Source organism: Azolla caroliniana, unplaced genomic scaffold (genome assembly GCF_043228905.1).
Source record: "Azolla caroliniana isolate FFs.n. ecotype wild unplaced genomic scaffold, voAzoCaro1.0.p SCAF_232, whole genome shotgun sequence".
Taxonomy (NCBI): domain Eukaryota; kingdom Viridiplantae; phylum Streptophyta; class Polypodiopsida; order Salviniales; family Salviniaceae; genus Azolla; species Azolla caroliniana.
This window is the reverse complement of record NW_028230667.1, coordinates 13,001-35,069: the sequence shown is the minus strand read 5'-3', so window position 1 is coordinate 35,069 and position 22,069 is coordinate 13,001. Positions and strand designations below refer to the sequence as shown.

At 40.0% G+C, this 22,069-nt stretch overlaps 1 protein-coding gene across 3 annotated transcripts; it reads left to right on the top strand.

The window, feature by feature from the left end:
• Positions 1-11,531: 11,531 nt before the first annotated feature.
• Positions 11,532-16,468, top strand: LOC147848760 (uncharacterized). 3 transcript variants are annotated; one of them, XM_087338148.1, is made up of 10 exons: positions 11,532-11,797; positions 11,910-12,106; positions 12,251-12,842; positions 12,936-13,732; positions 13,853-13,930; positions 14,017-14,200; positions 14,366-14,464; positions 14,650-14,716; positions 14,867-15,038; positions 15,246-16,468. In XM_087338148.1, exons 1-10 carry the CDS (start codon positions 11,738-11,740, stop codon positions 16,051-16,053), a joined length of 3,054 nt encoding a protein of 1,017 aa, XP_087194274.1. In that variant the 5' UTR covers positions 11,532-11,737; the 3' UTR covers positions 16,054-16,468. The 3 variants fall into 3 exon arrangements, with proteins under 3 accessions (XP_087194274.1, XP_087194273.1, XP_087194272.1); XM_087338147.1 differs by having other exon boundaries at positions 12,936-13,736; positions 13,857-13,930; positions 14,861-15,038; XM_087338146.1 differs by having other exon boundaries at positions 11,533-11,797; positions 14,861-15,038; positions 15,246-16,466.
• The last annotated feature ends 5,601 nt before the right edge of the window (positions 16,469-22,069 follow it).

Sequence of the window (22,069 nt, the reverse complement as noted above, 5' to 3'; positions counted from 1 at the left end):
CGTAATTCAGCGCATTCAGCACCATCATTCCCGGCTGCCCGCTGCCGCCGCCTTCCATTTTCTGCAACAGCTCGCTCTGATACCAGTTTGTTGGGAATCGAACCTTCTATTCACCTTCTTCAGTCGGCCACAACCGATTAATCGCGGGTCAATGGAGCAGAAAATAGGAACCACACGTAGAAACAAAATAAAACGCGAGTACACAGGGATTAACGTGGAAAACCCTAGACGGGAAAAACCACGGGAGTACAAGACTCCAAACCAAACACTATACAGAGAAGTATACAATGGCGAGCTGCAAGGCGACGACCTTGAGCTCGCTGTCCTCGCCACAGGCGGCGGAAATACACAGAGGCGTCTACCTCTTCGTCTCTCGCGCTCTATCTCTCTCTCTCTCTCGCGGCTGCTCTCGCTTCACTCCCCTTGAGTGGAAAAACAGAAAAAATAAGCAGCAACTCAAAACTATTTGCCCTAAGTCATATTTATACTTATATGACTTTGGGCTATTTACAACTATAGCCTCAGGGGCCCATAGCGAACATATTCACGGATATGTCCCTGTATCCGGAACGCTCTCTGGGTACATCTGTCATCCGGCACCGAAGCCGGGGTCTTCATCATCCGGATCCGAAACCGAAACCGGGCTCGTCGGTATTGACATCCGACCATCCCATCCGAAAGGGACCGTAATTCCAACACTTTCTTCCCCCCAAACAATGAGTAATCTTCTCCCTTTTATAGAATGAAAGATGCTCTCTCCAGAATAAAGTTAGTGATTGTTTTTTATTTTAGCATGCATCATGCTTTTCCTTTCCCAATTACACGCTCTATTTTTCCATTTCACTCATATTACAAGTTCTTAGCAATTGAGCTAAGACTTCTTTATTGTTTTCAAATGCAACACGCTACTTGTCCTTCATACCACACCTTATCTTTATAATTCAACCATTTTAATATTTGTTGTTTAACTTATTTCCTCCTATGTGTGCCCCACATCACAACACCACACAACCAACTTAATTGACCCACCTCTCTAATGACTAGATGACTAGATCCATCAGGCATGACCCACTACCCATACTTAACCCGCCACAAGCTCAACTTGCTTAACTAGACTACCTTCAACAAGATGGACAATCCCCCAAAGCCAAATGTACCTAACCATTTGTTAGGCCAACCAATATGACTTGGCCACCCTTCACACCAATCATCGCCAAGGACATGTGTGTAAGAAAGAGAGCACGTAAGAGCAATATTTGAGCTTCTTCAAAAACCCGTTCTCTCGCCATTACACCCTCTAATATTAAATTTTTGTATTACTCCATGTAGTTTATAGTAGGGATCAGCAATGGCTCGACTCAAGCCTAAACTGATTTTTAACAACTTAGTGGCTCGGCTCGGTTTAGGCTTGAGGCTACCTAAACGATTTGAGCTCGGATCAGCTTGACTTGAGCCTTGTCAAACCATTTAAGCCGCTTATGTGATTTAAGAATTAGGGTTTAGAAAGTTAGAAATTAGAGAGTTAGAAGTTAGACATTAGAACTTGAAAGTTGACAGAGAGACTAACAGGAAGCCATAGGCAACAAACTATTGAGTGACAAGAGAGGGAGGAAAAGAGAGGGACAAGGAGCTTGAATAGTGAATTATCAGAGAACCTCCTTCCTATTATATACATTCTTTGGAGATGGATTGGATCACCAAGAGTGAGAGGTCGCCATAGCCTCGGGACTCCTGGTTCGGGTGGTGGGAGGCAGGGGATTTGTGGATGTCAGCCGACCAATCATAGTAGTCTACGAAGAGGGAGTCGTGGAGGTGGGACTTGGAGTTGAATTTCGACTCACCAGTGGTAAGGCCGAGGGGGTGGGCGTCATGAGGAGGAGGAGAAGAGTAGGAGGAAGTGGTAGTGGTAGTGGTGTTTTTTTGGGTTTCTTCAGCTTTTTTGTCCCAAACCGGTTTAGGGATCGATTCGGTTTGGTTCAGTTTAGGTTTGAGAACCCCAAAACGGTTTAGGCTTAACCGGTTTGGCCTTATCCAAGCCAAACCGGTTAAGCCTAAACCGAACCGTTGTCGATTCCTAGTTTATGGGTATATTGAGGGGAGAGAACATAATTCATTGCCTACTAAGGATACTAATGTAGCATTGTGGTCCCTCAAAATGAATGGCTAATTTTGTGATGAAATTATAGTTGTAAAATGTTAGAATATACACATATGAGCATGTGCCACTATATTGGCTTTTTGGCCAAGGCCATAAGGTAATATTTCTAAAATTACAAAGGTAGGACAAATATTGTGCTTGATGTGAGGGGTAATAATACCAACATATTTGCCTAAAATTAAAGGAATTTCACTTCCATCATTTTTAAGTTGGAACACCACAAATATTAATGTTGAAAACAGGGGGACATGATAAAAGGAAATTACCTCATGCTATTTTAAACACTTTTGCACTTATCAAAAGTCTTAGATATGCGTACATTATACAAAACAGGAAACATTTCTATTTAAATGCATTACACCATTCACAAATATATATTATTGTTGCAAGAGTAGAGAGGTTGCTTTGAAGTTATTTTAGGTTTTTGGCCCTCACTGCCATGATGAATGAATGGGTTCATGTAGTTGCATCTAAAGGTGTTCAAGTGTTTGTTGTTGGTAAAGTCATATCATTATTCAAGTGCATAGATACATGTGGATATAGTGTTTATAGCAATTATAGTCACACCTTTACATGATTATAACATATGGAGCTTTTCCATGTTAAGTTGTTGGGACAATGGATAAGATTTCCCAATCTCTTTCGAGGACAAAAGCGTCTCCAAGAAGAGGGTGTAGTGTGAGGATGTGAATAGTCTTATTTAGTTATATGACGGGAGGATATACTCCGAGGACAAAAGCATTTCGAAAGAGAGAGGGAGAGAGAGAGGGGGAGTTGTGCTAGGATGTAGACAATCTTATTTAGTTATATGACGCGATGATGCACATGGAATGAACCTACACTCAATACTCGATATTACATATATGGGATCAAGTATATGGGGGAGGTATGTGTATAATGACTTTTTCATAATCTTATTGCATCACACTATCTCTCCCCTCAATTACTTTAGTCTTCAATGTATGGTCGATGGGGTCCTATAGGTGTGTAGGGTGTCTCCATGCATGAATGACCATGAGGGAACATGCAATGGGGCAAGCTACATATTGTGCAAAGCGTGTCATATTCCCCTTTGCATACACATGAGATTCGAACCTACGTAGATAGATATATATAGCCTTCATATACCAATTTACTATACACACACCCCACAACATTGACCTTCACAAAAGGACATTCATTTGACATGGGCATATAACACAAAACCTTTTCCTACTAGTGTGTCTCTAGATCTCTACCATGGAAAAAATATGGCATTTAAAATAGGCTCTACTAAATGTGGCAATTTGACAAATGTCTTGGTATATATACATTGTAGATATGTGATATATTATGTATAATCTACCATACCATATGTGTCCATTCAAGTATTTTCACATGTAGAGAGGTGATATGTCACCGTGTATAATGGGCTCTATCTCCATGTTGCATAACCCAGGTACCTATAATTATGAGTATCTTTTCCACAATAGGCATTTGTATCCTATTGTGCAAAGTATGCAGTGTATAGTTTGGAAAAGTACAAGGGACTAATTGCAATCCATCCATACTATGTTTTTATATCGTATTGTGCAACAAAAGGTAAAGTTTGTAAACAAGTATGAATGGCTAACTTTGCCTTCGACTAATGACTAATTGCAATGCATCAAATTAAGCGATATTATTTTGAAGAATATGAAGGTCTTGTCATATTATTAATTATTTAAAACATAGACACATTTTAACTTGGAATTATCATCACAAAACATATTGATATTGATAAATGTTTGGAATATTAATAACCGGCTCACATGATGACACATCGACTATGTCCTCTCTTTGTTAAATTCATAACAATTATGAATCTTGCATCACCTTTAAACCAAATGATGGTTAAAAAAGTCTCAGATCATGGCGAGCCATTAACAATATGATATCGGGAATTAATGCTACATATCAATTCCTAGGAGTCAATCAACCCAAAATGTTGATTTTGACCTTTGACAATCACTACATTATGTAAACCTTCCCCCTACATATAGTGAAAATTGAAGTGTCAAAACAAATACAACTTTTCTCAACGATCTATGTGGTGGGGGACTTAGAGTGTCAATGAAGCGATGATTTGTATCAAAAACAAATCATGTGTGTCAAACCAAGGAGAGTGCTCTCTCTCACATAGATAGTTCATAACTAGTACTATTTACGAGAGAGAGAGAGAGAGAGAGAGAGGTGCAACAATTTGTCATTGATATTTCCTTTCGTACAACATTAAACAATAACAATGCAAATCAAAGCAATGGCAACTTGGGAGCCCCTAGGGCGCATAAAGAGGACCAGAAGGAACTAATGAGTTCTAAGGGTGGTTGGAGACACTTGGGTGGCACATGGAAACAGGAAAAAAGAAAAAAGAAAGAGAACAAGAGAACAACGAAATGATGAGAAAAGTGTCCAACACTTGGGGCCCTTATATCGTCGATGCCATCTACGCACGGGGTAAATTACTAATAACACAACATCTCATATTCACATACATATACATATTTTTATTTTTATTGTAATTGTAAGAAGTAAATTAGATATACATATAAAAGCCCAGATCCCCAAGGATGTGTTTTTTGTTTTTACGTTTTTCCTTCTTTATTCCTTAAAAGGTTGAAAACAAGTAAATATCTGGAAAGAGGAAATAAGAAAATAATTATTATGATTATTATTATTATTATCATCAGTCTATACGACTCATGAGCCGTGATCCGGGGGTGGGCCCAGCTTGCTTTGCTGACGTGGCATCCGTGTGGTGCGCGTGCTTGAAATGGGCGGCCGCCCGTGCCCATGCATGCCCTGTGTGAAAAGGACAGTCCCAGATATATAATTTAATTATTTGATTATTTAATTACTTTCGGAAAATAAAATAAATAAGACCAAAAAATAAGCAATGAGCGGGAAAATGAAAATTTTAGGGCCTTCACATCCATCATCATCATCATCATCCCAATGAACTACCCTCTCGTCTCTCGTCTCTCTCTCTCTCTCTCTCTCTCTCTCTCTCTCTCTCTCTCTCTCTCTCATGTGTCATGTGTCATGTGTGTGTGTATGTGTGTGTGTGTGTGTCTCCACATCCCAATGAATCGATGGTTCTCATGTTCCTCCTAGTTGTGCCATCTCGCCCCCCTCGAGTCCGAGTCCGAGTCCCGACGCATAACATACATACATGCAACTCAACAATCATCTATGTTGTGCCACTTCCATTTCTTCTCTCATCAACACTTCAAACCCCCTCCCCCAAAAAACCTAGCTATGTGCTATATATATCATGACTCATTGTTGTTCTACACTAACACAACTTGTGCTACCTACCTCCACACGATAATATTTCTCATTGCTACTCGTTTGGACTCTTAAATAAGATGGTGCTAGATAGGAAAACGAATGTCAAAATCCATGATAACATCCCTAACCAACCATTGTCCACATCCATTTCAATTGAACCCCAAAAATATAAAATAGCCAAAGCTCTCTTCTTCACGTGAAAGCTCTCTAAATCACCCTACCGAAAGGTGGACTACACCAAACCCAAAACATCACATATTGATACAACCTAGAAGATCCCAATCATAGTCATCATCGACTATGTGGGTTATTTGCCCTACCCTATTCATTGCCACCAAGAGAAGACATAAATCCTTGTCCATCATCTTTAGACACAAGCCATTAATGTTCTAGCCATTAAATTGTATAGGGATGAAGCTAGCCTTCTTGCACCTTTCTTAATTTAATGTAAGCAAGTAGTATAGCAATGATAAGACGAAACTTTACAAAACTATGCTTTCCAATTTCTTCTTGGGCAATGGGTATAGTAGATAGATTTTTTTATTTTGTGACACCATTGTTGATTGCTCAATTTTTGTTTTCTCCAAGTCATATCTTCTTGGACAACAAATTGCCTACTTATGGAAAAATGTAAATCCAACACCACCTTAATGTATGAGTATCAATGTTTCTTAGTTCTCGGGAATGTTCGAAAAGGGATAGATATACAAGTAGCAACTTTATTGGGTCTCCAAATTTGCCATTGCGCGCATGTACTAAATGTGAAAATGGCATTCAAAACTTGGCATATTGGCCACAATATTTCGTGGAGATGATTTGACTACCAATCGAGATGATTGTCCATTAGAGACGTGTTGGTTTATTCTCCATTAGAGACGTGTTGGTTTATTCTATACTTTGCACAAATAATCAATGATTGTTTCTATCTCTATGATAGGTGTAAGGCATAACTAATGGACTTTAGTGCAATATTCTCGTAATAACATTACAAAGTTTTGTCCGATCTTGCAATCATTCCTAATTTCACAATTAATTCTCATTCATCTTAGAATTTGGCATGAGATGTCATGCATATAAAATAAAGATGGAAGAACATTAGATAGAGTCAAATTTGAGTTCACATGGATATCAAAGAAAACTACTATTTATCCTCTGACACCATACAACATGGACAATCCTTTCCAATGTTGATGTGATGGACTTCGAAGATTGATTTTGTGTTTCCTTCCATACAACTCTAGTATTTCTTGTCCCCGAGGAATGTTTTCAACAAATATGTTTGCATCATTAGACACTTCAAAACAACCTAGATACAATTTATTTCCTTCACATATATTCAATCACCACACATTCAACAAAGGGCATGCATCAACGCGGGGATTTTATTCTAAAGTAATAATCTAGTCATTTTTGTTTCATGCACACTAAGGCCACAATGCGCTCAAAACAATATGGTAATGCTTTTTTAAAAGGGCTCATTATATCATAGCTTGACTGTCTTTATCGTGTCATTTGCCACTCCAAATCTCCATAGCCTGTGAATTCGTTACCATTTACTTTCGATTTTGAGAATGCTATATTGGTGGTCAGGCAAGAATGTGTGAACCTTATCTAAGGCAACAATGTCACATTGTCTATCAAGGATTGATCAAATTTAATGTGATCGTTTTCATGGCAAGTATGTTGTGGATGTATACCTATGTTCATTGGATTTTCCATCATCTTCTTATCAACATAGAGAACATTGATGTCATGAAATGAACACCTAGTTAGTCAATGTTGTGCATCCCACATGATGTTTATAAATGGAACAACTATTATATTGATATCTATCTTAACTAATAATTCTTACGAGAGTATTGTCTTCATAAGCAGAGATGCACTTTACTTTATCATACAATAATGTTTAAGTTCTATGTGATATGAAACATCAAAAACCTTTGGTATTGAGTGAGCATTATTGCTACAACATTAAGTCTCCTTTGATAAAGACACGACTATTTTGTTTTGATTTAACTAAAATTCTATGCAAAAGTTATTAGAAAAATCCAATTTGTGTAGATGCAACAAAACGAATCTAAGTATATGTATTATGGATATTCAGAACAATGCATGTGTACTACTAATGGTTGAATATCAATAGAAAACAAAGGAAAAAATATGTATTTAGAGAGTGAGAAAGACATGGGCTTGTTGAGAATAATGCATGTGTACTACTAATAGTTGAATATTAATAGAAGACAAATGAAAAAAAAATGTATTTAGAGAAAGAGATGGACATGGGCAACAAGCCCAACTGAAACTCTCATTTTGCTTCACCTCGTAAAAGACATGAAAAATATATAAGTAAGATTAGAAAAAACTTAAGTATTCAATAAGAGATCCTACCAATGATAAGTCTAATCCATTACGTGATATGAATGTACTCGTTGGTGATAAATAATATGCAACATTATTTGTGAATACCATGTTATTGCAACATTAAAGCTCGCCCCTTTCTATAATCATACATTAACATAATCGAGTATGCTCATGTTATATTTTAATTCAGAAATATTTTGTGTATGTGTTTTTGCACAAGTGAGTGGCCAACAAGATACTTGAAGGTGATGTTAATTGATATGGGAGTATTTGGTTATCATACCTATGTAGGAGGTAAGATGTGTGACAATGAAAGTTACTTACGATAACAAAGTAGAATGTAACGGGAAAACATATGGAAAATCCCATTCTATTTTGAGACAATTCATCGTTGAAAAATCTTTGTCATGATTGCAAATTAGATGCATTGAAGTTTTCCTTATATCGACAAAGACATGAGATATATAAATCACATAAACTTTGAGAATAATGTCTTCCATTCATGGGTTCATTGAAAGAAAGTCAGTGTTGGTCAATCAAGGAATGCATCAAGGCATCATGCTACATGCTTGATTATAAGGTGTACAATGTTGATGACCACAAACATTTGTTGTGTCCTTCCACCAAACTAGAAGGGGCACATGAAATGTTCTCTAACAATATTATGCACATTAATAATAATAATGTCTCAACTACAGTTTTTTCCATTAATATTATCTTTTTATACATTGCATATACACATGCATGTGCATTTCAACATTGTTACAGAACATCGATTTGAGCATTGCCCCAATGTCTTCATATGCCCACAATCAATTATTACACTCCAACATTCGAGAAAAGGATGCTCTCCTTCACTAAAAGCCGATCAAGTGTCGATGAAATGTCCTACAAAGGAAGCAAAAGCCTAATAGAAGTATATTGGTCTTTTCTAGGATTCCTACTAAAAGTTGGTATATTTTTTAAGATTCTTACCATTATATTCAAGATGGAAAGGAGGCATTGTCCATTGTATGAGACATAATTGAAACAATTTATTACATATTATGACCCTTTAGCTCTCTTAGAACTTAATCCAGAATATGGGGATGAGTTATTATACAAAAGAACCTTTATTAAATTTAATTTTTGCAGTGACATTTGCTTTCACATGTGTGTTTGCACACAAGTTACAAATGCACAACCAGAGAGTTGTTGTGATTGCGTATACCGAGCACATTCTCCCCACTACTATACATTATTGACCATTGTTTCTATCAAATAGAGAAAGCCAAATGTTGTGATATCTGACATGTATGCAAGAGTCAATATTGAAGGCGAAGTTCAACAACTAGTAAAGATTGTCAATGTCGAAGCGTGTCTTCAAAAGGCATAAAGAGCCATTTGGTAATAATGTGATGAATTTGGTTTGGTAGCATTGTCGGGCATATTTTGTATTTCCCTCAAAAAACTACAATGAATCACACAATGTAGTTGAGTACAAAGCTCTCATTGTGGAATTGCCTTTTCCACTCAATGTCATTATTGTAACATTTCATGCCCTACCTAAGCTCAACACATTTTTAGCCTATAAAAATCACACATTTTCATGGCGCTAGATTTGACGTGAAAGCAAACACATGGGTGTTAGAAGCAAACAAAAGCTGAAAGGCATTATTGATGTGATTAAAAAGGCTCATGCAATGGGCAAAATAGTGAACTCTATGCCAGGCATCATTTGAGGAAGATGTAACCATCGTGTTGTGGAAGGTAGACAAAGCTTTGCAAAAGATAATGGGCCATCACAACTTCCTTGACCATAGATAATTGCATAAAGTCAAGAATGGTCAGCGAGGCTAGCACCCAAATAGCAAGATTAAGTTACTTGATGGAGATGCCCATTTACTCAGATGTGTGCACTTGAATCCTTCTTTTGGATCCATTATGAATCAATATCCTCCTCCTCAAGTTCTCATGCCTTTATTGTATATTTTTGGAGGGATTTTGAGAGGTTGATTCTGCGCCCTTTTCGCGGTTGTTACTATTGGATATGAAACAAACAAGAACACCCTATTTTGGTGTGTGCCACCCCCATACACACACATACACATACACATACACATACACATACACATACACAAAGTTGCAACATGTACACCTAAAATGCACACACACATGCATCAACATGTACACCTAAGGATGCACAAACATATGTATTGCATACATCGACATGCCCTAACCGATTTGAGTGATTTGTAATAATGCGCAAGATCATGAGTGACATTAGGAGCACAATATTGGGATAAATGTAGGATGTCAATGGGGGCGGGACGGGTGACACACACATGTAAGATATGGAGACATTAACTTTCCACATGCAAGGAAGGAGATTTCATATCTATTGGTACAACAAAGAGGATCTAAATTTCGATCTCATGGTCGAGATAAACATATGAAAGGCAAAGGGAAGAGAAGGATAATAAGAGAGGCGAGGACAAAAGCAAGGGTAGTAAAAACATTGGTGTTTATGTGTGTTGCATAGATAGGTTCGTGTTTATTGGGGGGGAGGGGTGTCTAAATGCTCATGTTGCTTGTTTGTTGTCCGGAGAGTGAGTGAGTGGGCCAAAAGAAGAGAAGAGTTGGCTACAGAAGACAATATGTGTACAACAAACACATGAAGGGGGAAGGAAGGGCAACCAAATAAGGGAGGGGTAGTATTTGTAATTTTGGAAAAGTTGAAGACGACCGCTTTTTTTGGAGGGTAGTTATGACAATTTCTGAAAGGAAGAGAAAAATCGTTTGAGGTTTTAGAGAGGGAAGGGGAGGGGTGGGATGACATCGATGTGCATCTAGAGAGAGGATGGCTTGTTCATAGAGAGAGGATGGCACCCCATAGAGGAGGTGGGGAGGAGGGGGGGGGGTTTGATTGATGTGTTTTCCTAGAGAGAGGATGGCACCGAACATGAGTGAGGGGCATTTAAAGTGGCGCTCTAGAGAGATGATGAGGATGCTCGACTGACTATCTATGTATGGTATGGGTATGGTATGGTATGGTATGGTAAGGTATGGATTGGGAGGTAGTTATAACTTATAGGTTATGGCCCTGTAGAGAGAGGATGACACATAACACGCACGCTCTCTCTGTCTCTCTCTCTAGGTACATGTATGTATGTATGTATGTACAGCACGCACACATGGGCGAGAGGGCGGGCCCTTTTGTATGTATGTATTGAAGAAGAGATTCTAGAGAGAGAGAGAGAGAGAGAGAGATGCAGAGCCGATATTGTTACACACTCACTCTCTGTTATGCTCTCTGTTCTTCTGACAGAGAAAAGCAGGAAACAGAGAGCAGAGCAGAGCACACACAGAGAGAGAGAGAGAGCATAGAGAGAGAAACTGAGGATCTCTCTCTCACGGGAGAATCTCTCTCTCTTGCTCTTCTCTGCTCTGCCATTTCCTAATGCACCATATCATCTTCACCAATCCATCAACCATTCGCGCTTCTTCTTCTTCTTCTTCTTCTTCTTCTTCTGTGTCCACCATCATTTAGTAGCGTCTCCATTACGACTCATAATCTGCCTTCTATTCATGCCAGTAGATGTTTTATCCTCTCTTCTTCTTCTCATTCGCCTTCTTTCTCTACCTTTCCATTACCAGAATTGAAAGCTTCTCCATTGGCTTCGATTTTGTTTTGTTTGTATTACTCCTTTCTTTATATACATGCAAAATAAACAAACATCGAAGTAAAGCAAATCTATTCTGTATATTGAATTGATATTCTGTTTTTTTCTTTCTGACCTAAAGACCGAAATCGATCATCAACTCCATTGTGGTCATGATGAGATTATACAGCTTAGTGATCTTATAATTTTTTTGAATCATACATACATACATAATATCTCTATAAAAGAAAGCTGAAAAAACAGAGCGATGGCAGCCGGGATGGGTTCACCTGAGAGAACTCCCATTGTTCTGAACCCCGATGGACAGGTGTGGAAGTCGGCAAAAACCAATTAATTCACAACGATCAAAATAATCATATCACTGTTTTTGTAAATCTTCTTATTCTTCTTCATAACCTGCATGCATGTGTAATATGCAGGGCTCTCCATTTTTCCACTTCCTGTGCAGTCTCTCACCCATCAAGCCAGTAAGATCCAGGCATGTGGTAGCACAGACCTTCTCAGAGCTCAGCTTCGCACCCCCACCTTCAGTCTTTGTATCACCCAAAGAGAGTAGCAGGAGCAGATCAGCTGAGGATGAGAGGAGGCAGAAAGACAATACTTCTTATACCAAAAGGTATAGAAATTTGTATATTACTCGATTCTTTAATTAATTTGTTTACATACATGTACATGTATTGTCTGCCATGTTGTTCTCAATCAATAGCAGGACTTGTGTTGTAATTTATTTGCTTGTTTGTGCCATTGCTGCTATGTGTAGGAAAATCTTTACAAGCATGCTTGACAACACTATGACAGGAAAGAAGAGTAAATTTACCATCGAATCCTCACTGTTGGCCTCTCCTGTTAACAACAAATTAATCCCTGAACAACAAGAATATCTCACATCATCTTCAAATTCAAGCTCACCAACCAATCTCGATACCAATCTGATGCGAGGTGACAAATTAGGAGCCACAAATCCATGCGCCCCGCCTTGTGGTTTGAGTGTCGAAGAAGAATCATTAGATGCCACATCTCGAATTAACCTCGTCCCCCGAGATTATGCCCCGGCATTGAAAAGCTTTGATCTCCACCCACTGGCTACTATGTGTGAATATGCGAACGAGGAAGGAATTCCGAATGATTTCATGTGTGGTAATCCAGTTAATGGCTCGGGGATCGCATCCTGGAGAGAAGGGATTCCTTCGCGACAAATTCCTTCCATATTGTCTGCACCAATGCAAAGGACAGTAGAAGAAACTACACAAAAAATCGACTTACATGGCAGTGGAGATTCTTATTCTATGCCCACTCATATCCATAACAATGACCAAGTGTGTGACGAAAGCACGCAACAAGTCTCCTGCAGGGTTAGCATTTAGTAGTAGTTCCTTCCATTTATCAACAATTGTTTTATGTAATTAATCCTGAATTGTTGCCCTTTTTGCTTATTTTGCCTATAGGCTGGAATTCGAAGGCGTTGCTTGGACTTTGAAACTCTAGAAGACCAGAAAAGATCTTCCAATCATGTTCCTTTGTTAGACGTTTCTTTGGATAAATCTTGCCATCCTAATTTTTTGAATACTTTGGGTATGAAGAGTGGATTTCATACCGCTACTACTTCTACTACCTCCACTGCTACTGCACACACAGCATCCAACATGCATTTGGTTTCTGGATACACGATGGACAATCCGACAATGTTCGCTTCCACAAATGAGCATGCATTATATCCTCCTCTCCGACCCGAGTTGGAGATCTGTGCACGAGGTTCCAACTTGGAGGCTCCTTGTCTGAATACTATGAATGAGCTCTCATATAAGGTTTCAGCCATGCATAATTACCCTTGTATCCATCAAAGTCATGAATCTCCCTTAATTGACATAGATAACTCACATGGTCACGTGCCTACGAATGTCTCTAGAGACAGTAATACCAATCATTCACATGGAAATCACTACAATGCATCTGTTGATAACCTCGACCTCGAGGCGGTCCTTTCCCTTGTGGACAGGATTGGTATGAAACCACCAGATGTGAGCAAATCCTTATCAAGTGATGCTCATGTTGCTGGGCTTGGGATGCAAAATTCTTGTTTTCCTACAACTTTTGATATGGATTCTATTCACAACCTTGAGAATAGATTATTTACATGTGGAACAGTCCCTCCAGAGATTTCCCATTGTCATCAATCAGAGTCCAACCACGCCGAAGATGATTCAGGTCATATAAGCTCTGACTGTGGTTCAAACAAAAAGAGGCAAGTGAAAGATTGATACATTTTTGTGCAAACATGTGTATGTATATGTGTTTTCTTCTTCTTCTTCTTCTGTTTTCCTCTCATAGAAATGACAAGTATTTGTTTTGGGTACTATACCAGAAAGCTCTCCATCGATGACAACCCAAGCGGAGAAGGCTGTAAAAATTGCAAGTGCAAGAAATCAAAGTGTCTCAAATTGTGAGTATTTTTTAATGTTGCATGTTTGACATGAAAAAAAACCAATACAAGAGTTTATAATTTTACCTCTTATACCCTTGCTGCAGATACTGCGAATGCTTTGCTGCTGGAGTGTATTGTGTAGGTGGGTGTAGGTGCAGTAATTGCTATAACCGACCCGAGTTTGAGGATATAGTGCTCCAAACCCGAGAACAAATTGAGTCGAGAAATCCTTCAGCCTTTGTCCCGAAGATTATCCGAGCACCTGTTTCTTCACCTACCACAATTGGGGTATATACATTTTTCTCTCTCATGCAATTCTGCTAGAAAAGAACGCAGCATAGTGTGTATTTTGTGAAGTTTTGTCTCCAAATGCTCTGCTATTGTGAACATCTTTTGAACTGTAATTCTGAAACAAACAACACATTTTTTGGATCATGTATGCAAAAAACGAAGGAGGAATGCCTTGACGTCACTCCTGCACCCACACGTCACAAACGCGGTTGCAACTGCAAGAAATCTCAGTGTTCGAAAAAGTATTGTGAATGCTATCAGGTATATACATATATGTGCATGTGTGTGCTGCATGTGCATACATACACAGAGTTGGAGTGCATTCTTATTCAATGCAAAAGGAACCCAAATGTTTTCCTGTTAAGTTTTTGATATCTCATTTTCCTTTACTTTTTTCCTTTTGGTTTGAGTTTGTAATTTTTTTTTTCCCCAATGGTTGATTGCAGGCTGGCATTGGCTGTGGCGAAGGTTGTCGGTGTGAGGGATGTAGAAATGTCTTCGGAAGAAATGAAGGTTTTGACATATCAAAGCTTTTCAATGATTATTTGATCACACATGATGTTATGATCTTTATGCAGAAAGCAAAAAATGTCTCTAAAACCAAGCAAAAGGAAATAAAAGGCCTATATTAATGCATTACCATCTGCTTGATGATAGGTTCAGCCGAAGTTGATGAAAATGAGCAACAAAAAACTCCTGTAGAGACAATGAGTAGTAGCAATGAGGAAATGATCCAAATGGATTCGAGGCCGACACCAGATCATCATCCTCAATCTGATCAAAAGAACAGAGTCCTTTCTCCAGTTACACCTTACCTTAATAATGAACACTCTGGGTGAGTTTCTTTGTGTGGTTTACTTAATAACAAACTCATTGTAATGCCTAGTTCATAACCATCTCAAATAGCCACCAATAACAACACCTAACTTGCATCGGAATGCATTGATAACTTTTTTTTATTACTAACATTTGAAGATGTAGAATTCGGAACCATTTAACACCTTAACACACTTTCATTTTCTTTTTTTGCAACGTAATACAGACCATATGTTCAACCCCTGGTGAAGTCAGGTGAACAAAGCTGCTCCCCATTCACACTTTCAGTATTACCGACAATGGCTTTTAACTCACCATGTCGGATATTCGAGGCATTGGAAGGGAGCCAAAACTTTGGCCAAATCCTGATGAATCCACAATCGAACCTCTCAACTTTCCCCCATAACCTAACTGATGCACCCTCTCATCCTGATGGTCTTAATGACATCTACTCTCTTCATCGGCCTCTCCCACAACTCTCCGAAGATGATTATACTTTGTATTCTCGAATCAGCACATCCCAATCATACTGGCAGAACCAGGGACATTCCATCCCCACAGAATTGCCTGGCTTAACAAGCCAGGAATCATCTCTGATTGAGCATTTACGACCTTCGATCTTCCCTTCCGATAACTATCAATTCCATACACGAGAGCATGATGGTCTCACTGTACCTGTAACTCCCCTTCTTCTTCCCTCTTCTAGCGTAGCGCGACGTAATTTTGAAGATCTTGACGAAATGTCAGAAACACCGTCTCGTTCGCGGGTTTGGTTGGGCGATGAGAACAGCCCGAATGTCTACAACGATCCCAATAGCTTTTGTGCACCTGAAATTGTTCTGAAAACACGGTCGCCCCAACAAAAGAGGGTTTTCTCTCATCATCAGAACTCCAAAAGCGACGGGAGAGAGAGTGTCTCTCCCGGATCAGCATTTAAAAATGGAAGAAAGTTCATCTTGCATGCATTGCCATCATCATCAGGGATGCCTGATAATCATGAGAGCACGACACACCCATACATTGACACGCAGTGATTTTGGTGTAGTTATTCCTTGATAACCTTACTTGTGCACGTTTTAAACACATAATTGTGTGCTCGGGATGATTCATTCCTCTGATAGAGAAATACGATAATGATAGATATTCTTGCTTATGAAAAGTGGTAACGAAGCGACCAATAATCATTTCCTTGAAAGTTTCTCGGCACCAGAGCTCTCGTGACATTTCAATTGAAATCACATACATGAATGATCATCTCCAACATAGAGTTGGATTATAAATACCCAAACAACAAATAGGCTCCCATTCCAATGTACTCATAATCTAACCTGTATGAATTTACTCATACATGCTAAAACTCCTTAAACAAGAACAAGAGCCAGTGACTCGACCTGTATTTTACAATGTAGACCTACCTAGTGAGAATTGTTTTCATCATTTCTTTGACAATTGGATGTGTAAAGTTTGTTTGTCTCCTTAAGGCAACAAACATTCATGGCTTAAGCTTACCTTAAGGATGAAATAAAAGTGGTGAAATGAGATTCCATTACAGTGCCCATTTTCCCAGCTTCTTTTTGGGTTTGATGCCATGATAGTTCTTTGGCATTGAATTGCTGAAATAATTCCTTCTACATGATTTTTTGGTTGCTACTTCAACAAAACAAAGAGCGACATGTTACCCCAATTGACAGAAAACAATCTCTCAATTTTTTGTTGTGTTCGAATGTGAGCAATTTCTCAATATGGTTCATTTTGAGAACTCATTTTGGGTAATGTCCTTTTGAATACCTCATATCTTGATGATTAGAGCCATCTTTCTACGCTTCACGTTTTAGAGCTACTAGAGTTTTAAAACCTAAGCTCTAGCGACCTTGACTAAATGCGAAAGTTTTGGACCAATTCATATAATAATGCAAAAGTTTTCAAGTTTGGTTGTTTTGTAGGTAGCTTGGCAAACACACAATGGTGATCACAACTTTTAATGATGATTTTATTTTTTGTTCTCTCTCTATTGCCAGCTTAAGTATGTATTTGTTTGGGTTTTTTAGTACTACATTGTGATTTTCTTCTACATTTCTTCATTGTCTCGAGAAGTTTGTGCAACATCTTGATCTGTTGGCAAAAGAAATTTTCACTATAGCAAATTAATAAACGGGGTTCCTAAAAATCATGAGTAGGTGCACCTATTCAAAATGTTAGAAGGTTTTTGATTTCTCACGATCAATTGTAATGTATTGATAAGGTGTTTTATGGCCTGAAATTGTGGCATCTCTCATTGGGGCTCCACCCTACACCCAATCACATTAATGTGCGCATCAAATTGTCTTGAGGCTTTGAGTGGTGAAGGCATTTGAGCAATTGAACTCAATCAACAAAGTTGAGGTAATAATGTATATGACATTTGGATAGTAAATGGTTAATGAATGGTAAATGTGTTACATAATTGCACTTGAGTTAGAACCTAACGAAGCAAACACAAAATTGAATAAATCTTAGAGATTGCTTGAAATAGAAAAATGGATAGATTCATTTATCTTAGGTTGAGTATATCACGTAATGCTCAAGTAGATCCATATGGATGGAGACAAACCTCTTATGTGGAGGATGGGGGGGAGGGGGGGGGGGGGGGGCATAGGTAAGAATGGGAATGATTGATGGTTTAGTGAGGAAACTAGCGAAACCTTGATAGCACCTTCAAGTTGGTTTTTGACATATATCCTAAGATGATATGCTGTAATGTAGTCAATAATTGATCTGACGTTGCCAATAAATAGGTGCTACTTCTTGGATACCAAGAGTGGGTATAGTAATGCAAACGTTTACTTTTCTGATCTTGAAGGAACAATCCACAAACACTACCAAATACTCAATCTTGTCCATTTGGCCCATTGATAGTAGATTCTTTGCCTCAACTATCAGGCTAGACTCCTTAGCCAATTCATGTAGACACCACGTGATATTCATCTAGAATGTGTTAAGCGAGTGTTACGATGAATATCGATGGTTGACTGCGACATAAACTAACTAATCAGTTCGACTGAATAGCTAAGGTCCGACCGAGTGATGGTCAAGTATATAAGGTTTTCAACTATTTGTCGGAACCGTGTCGGGTCACAAGTCATTCCCGATTCGGGGCGAAGCTTGACATTCTTGTCAAGGGAGTCGGGATGGATTTGCAATCCGTCATTCTGAACTTGAAGAGCATACTCAACACATAATGTCGTTGCATGATCAATATGCCTTCCGGGATGCGGATCACTTTGATCTTGAGGATGTAATGAAGGTCTCCCATATCCTTTATTTCGAATGATGCGGCAAGCTGGGACTTTACGCGGTTGATTTCTTCCAGGTCGGCGCCGGTGATGACCAAGTCATCCACATATAGCAGTATGCTAACCGGCCTGTTCCAACCTTGTCGGATGAACAACGATGAGTTCGACTTCGACGGGGCAAACCCCATCCAACGCAATCTTTGCGTGATCTTCGTGTTCCAAGCATGCAGGGCTTGCTTTAGTCCGTAAAGGAACTTCTTTAGTCGGCAGGCGACCGATGTGTTCAATCCGGACTGAAGTCCGTGGGGTTGCACCATGTACACCTGTTCCTCAAGCTCTCCTTGCAGGAACACATTCTTCACATCCATTTGGTGCAGGTATCACGACAAAATGACATAAAATACAACCTACAACCTACAAGATGTCATGCTCAACCATTTTGATTGAACCTACAACCTCACATCAACAAGATGTCATGCTTAACCATTTTGATATGAGCATGCATTTGTATATAGTAGTTTAGTATTCTATAGTCCAACATATAGTACATTTCAGAATCAAAATATTCTAGTCGTTAGTATATTCTAGAAATATTGTACGGTATATTCTAGAGATATTTCTCGAGTATATTCTAAAGATATTCAATCACCGAACTTGTATAAATACTTGTAACCTCCTTGGTCCCTTTCAAGGGATTGAACACCAGTCATTGACACATCAATCTAGTATTCTCGTTTCATGTCATCTTGTCTCCATCTTCCTCTTTGTCTTCATGCCCTCATGTTGCTCACAACTTCTAGAGTTCCTAACCTCGTCATTTCTAACTCCAAGTTCGTAGCCCGTCGTTCGTAGCCCCATCATCCGTGCTCTGTCCCAATCTGCGCTTGGTGTGTTCGTGATAGTTTGAATCCCTTCCAATTGGAAGCATCATCCATCTTCATCATCGTCTTTGCTTCTAGAGTTACCATCATCACCATAGTTATAGTCGTTCCTTCTAGAGACACTTCCTCATCATCATTTTCTTCATTGCCTCGTCTTTGACATCATCGTTTTTCCGCACCTCTTGTTGTCTGCATCGCTACATCGCCCAACCTTCATCATCATCAACATTACTTTGCATGGTCTTTCATTATCTTCATTGTTCCGCCCTCTTCATTGTCATTGTCATCATCTATAGGTATCCTTTTGCATCCCGATTTTGGCGAGGATTGATTTCAATCGCTCACCTTCATAGTTCTGGTGGGGGTTACAATCGCTCACTTTCCTGGTGGGGATCGAATCATTGCTCGTTTGCAGTTCATTTTCATTTCGGTTCAAGTTTAACTCCACTTTCCTTTGACGAGGATCGATTTTGAACACTCACCTTCTCAGTTCCGGTGGGGGTTACAACTGCCCACTTTCCTGGTGGGGATCGAATCATTGCTCGTTTTCACTCCATTTTCATTTCAGTTCAAGTTTCACTCCACTTTCCTTTGGTGAGGATCAAGTTTGAACGCTCACCTTCTCAGTTCCGGTTGGGGTTACAACCGCTCACTTTCTTGGTGGGGATCGAATCATTGCTCGCCTGCACTCCATTTTTATTTTGGTCTACATTTCGCTCCACTTTCTTTTGACAAGGATCGATTTCGATCGCTCACTTTCTAGTTCCGGTGGGGATCACAACCGCTCACTTTCTTGGTGGGTATCACGTCGGTTTCTCGTTAATGCTACCATTTGTGCCGTGTTTTGGGTTAACCTTGACTATTTAACCTCGACCTCTTCACATGCACTCCTTCGCCCATTGTTGTTCCAGTTCCCAGTGAAGATACTTGTTGCTCCATCATCCGTGCTCCGTCCCAATCCGCGCGTTGTGTGTTCGTGATGGTAGGTACCATCCCTTCACCGCTGCTACTGCCAGCAGCACCCGGACGACTGGCATTTTGGTAATTGGCGTGAATGTTTAGTCGTAATCGATGCCGCGTTGCTATGTGCAACTCTTGGCCACTAGTTGGGCTTTGTATCAGTTAACGGAGCTGTCGCCGTTGTACTTCACTTTGTATACCGATCGAAATCCGATTGGATTCACACCCTTGGGGGCATAAACTAGATCCCATGTTTCTTTCTCCATTAGTGCGCACATCTCTTCCTCCATTGCGGCTCGCCAATTGGCGTCCTTCACCACCTCTGCGTAGTTCCCTACCTCACGCACTTCCGCCACCTTCGCCATATACACATAGTGATGCACCATATGCTCATTATACCAGTACCAGATCATGGGGTTCTTCTGGCAGGTGGATTGACGCAACTTCTGGTCTGCCGATTCTCTGACCTCAATTCTGGAGGTCCATCTTCACTCCTGGCTGCATCGGATTCACTTCGGTCCGATGCGCCGACCTCTATGCCATATTCTGGCATCTTCATCTTCCCCTTCTCCTTGCGCATAAGCCATCTCCTCGGCTTCTAGCGCAGGGATTGCATGACCGAGTCTTCGCTACTCGCCGACTTCTCATCCGGTTGGCCATCCTGGCTCAACCAATCCGGATTTGGTCCACAGAGCCAGAAGGCGATTGGACTATCTGGAAGTCCATATTCCACCCCATCTCTTACTGAGTTGGTCTCAATGACCTCATCCCTAGTAATCGGCTTGGAGTCTTCGGGAGTCAGAGATAGAAGGGAATACCAAGACATTGATTCGTTAAAGATGACATCATGGCTCACTCGCACTTGCTTCGTCTAGGGGTTGTAGCACTTGTATCCCGTATGCTCGTGGAGGGTCTTGAACTGCTGTTAGTACCACTTTTTTGACTCTGATCCTGCTCTTGTTGGCTGTCATTGTTGCGTGCCGACCCGCCTCGTCCACCATGACCACGGGGCCGGTCCACCTCTGTGTACATTGATGTCAGTGTGCCCATTCATCGACACACCCACATGGTTTTCTTCAACGAGTAGCATTGATCGCAACTCGAAGAAAGAAGGCGTATTCTCCCTTGTGCAGACAGCCGTTCGGAATGCTCCAAACTTAGACGCCAGCCTGCTGACGCAGACCTGAACCATTTGGTCCTCCTCGATGATCATGTTGACGGAGGTGAGGGAGTTGTAGATCTCCTGGATCTAGGCAGTATAATCAGACATAAATAGATATTTTTGTTAGACATTGTTGAGCTCCTATCTGAGTTGCACCTTCCTGGTCGTTGTGCTCGCGGTGAAAATCCATTTGAGTTTCATGTTAGGAATATGTCCCTCTGGGAGGAGCCGACTGGTCGGACTGAGAGCCAACACTTGAAGATAAGGAGTAGTTGACTGGTCGGACTGAGAGCCAACAATCGAAGATAAGGAGTAGCTGACTAGTCAGGCCGAGAGCCGATAATCGATGACAAGGAGGAGTCGACAGTATAGTAAGTGATCCAAGTCGAAGACACGACTGACTAGTTGGGCCCACCGGATTGTCGATGACAAGGTCGACCAGTTGGGCTGTCTGGATAGTCTACATAGGAGTCGGCTTGTCGAATCGACTAGTCGACTAGTCGGTTGATTAACTGTTATTGTTATTAGTATAATAATAGGAAGATAGTAGTTACAGAGGCTACATTTGTAAATAACCCATACTGTGTATAAGTAGAAATACACTTAGGGCAAACAGAGTGGTAGAACAAGAGAGTAGAATAGCGCAATAGTTCCTGTGTTAGTAATAGTACTAAAGACGGAGAGGGAATTAGTACTAGAGGTAGAGGAGGATGAGTACTATGAGTACTTAAGAGGAGAAGATGGTGTGGAATTCACGAGAGAGAGAGAGAGAGAG

Coding starts and splice junctions, on each gene's coding strand:
- LOC147848760 (XM_087338147.1), top strand. CDS start 11,738: ATGGCAGCCGGGATGGGTTCACCTGAGAGAACTCCCATTGTTCTGAAC. Junction 12,107..12,250: donor AATACTTCTTATACCAAAAG/GTATAGAAATTT, acceptor TGCTATGTGTAG/GAAAATCTTTACAAGCATGC. Junction 14,201..14,365: donor CTTCACCTACCACAATTGGG/GTATATACATTT, acceptor CAAAAAACGAAG/GAGGAATGCCTTGACGTCAC.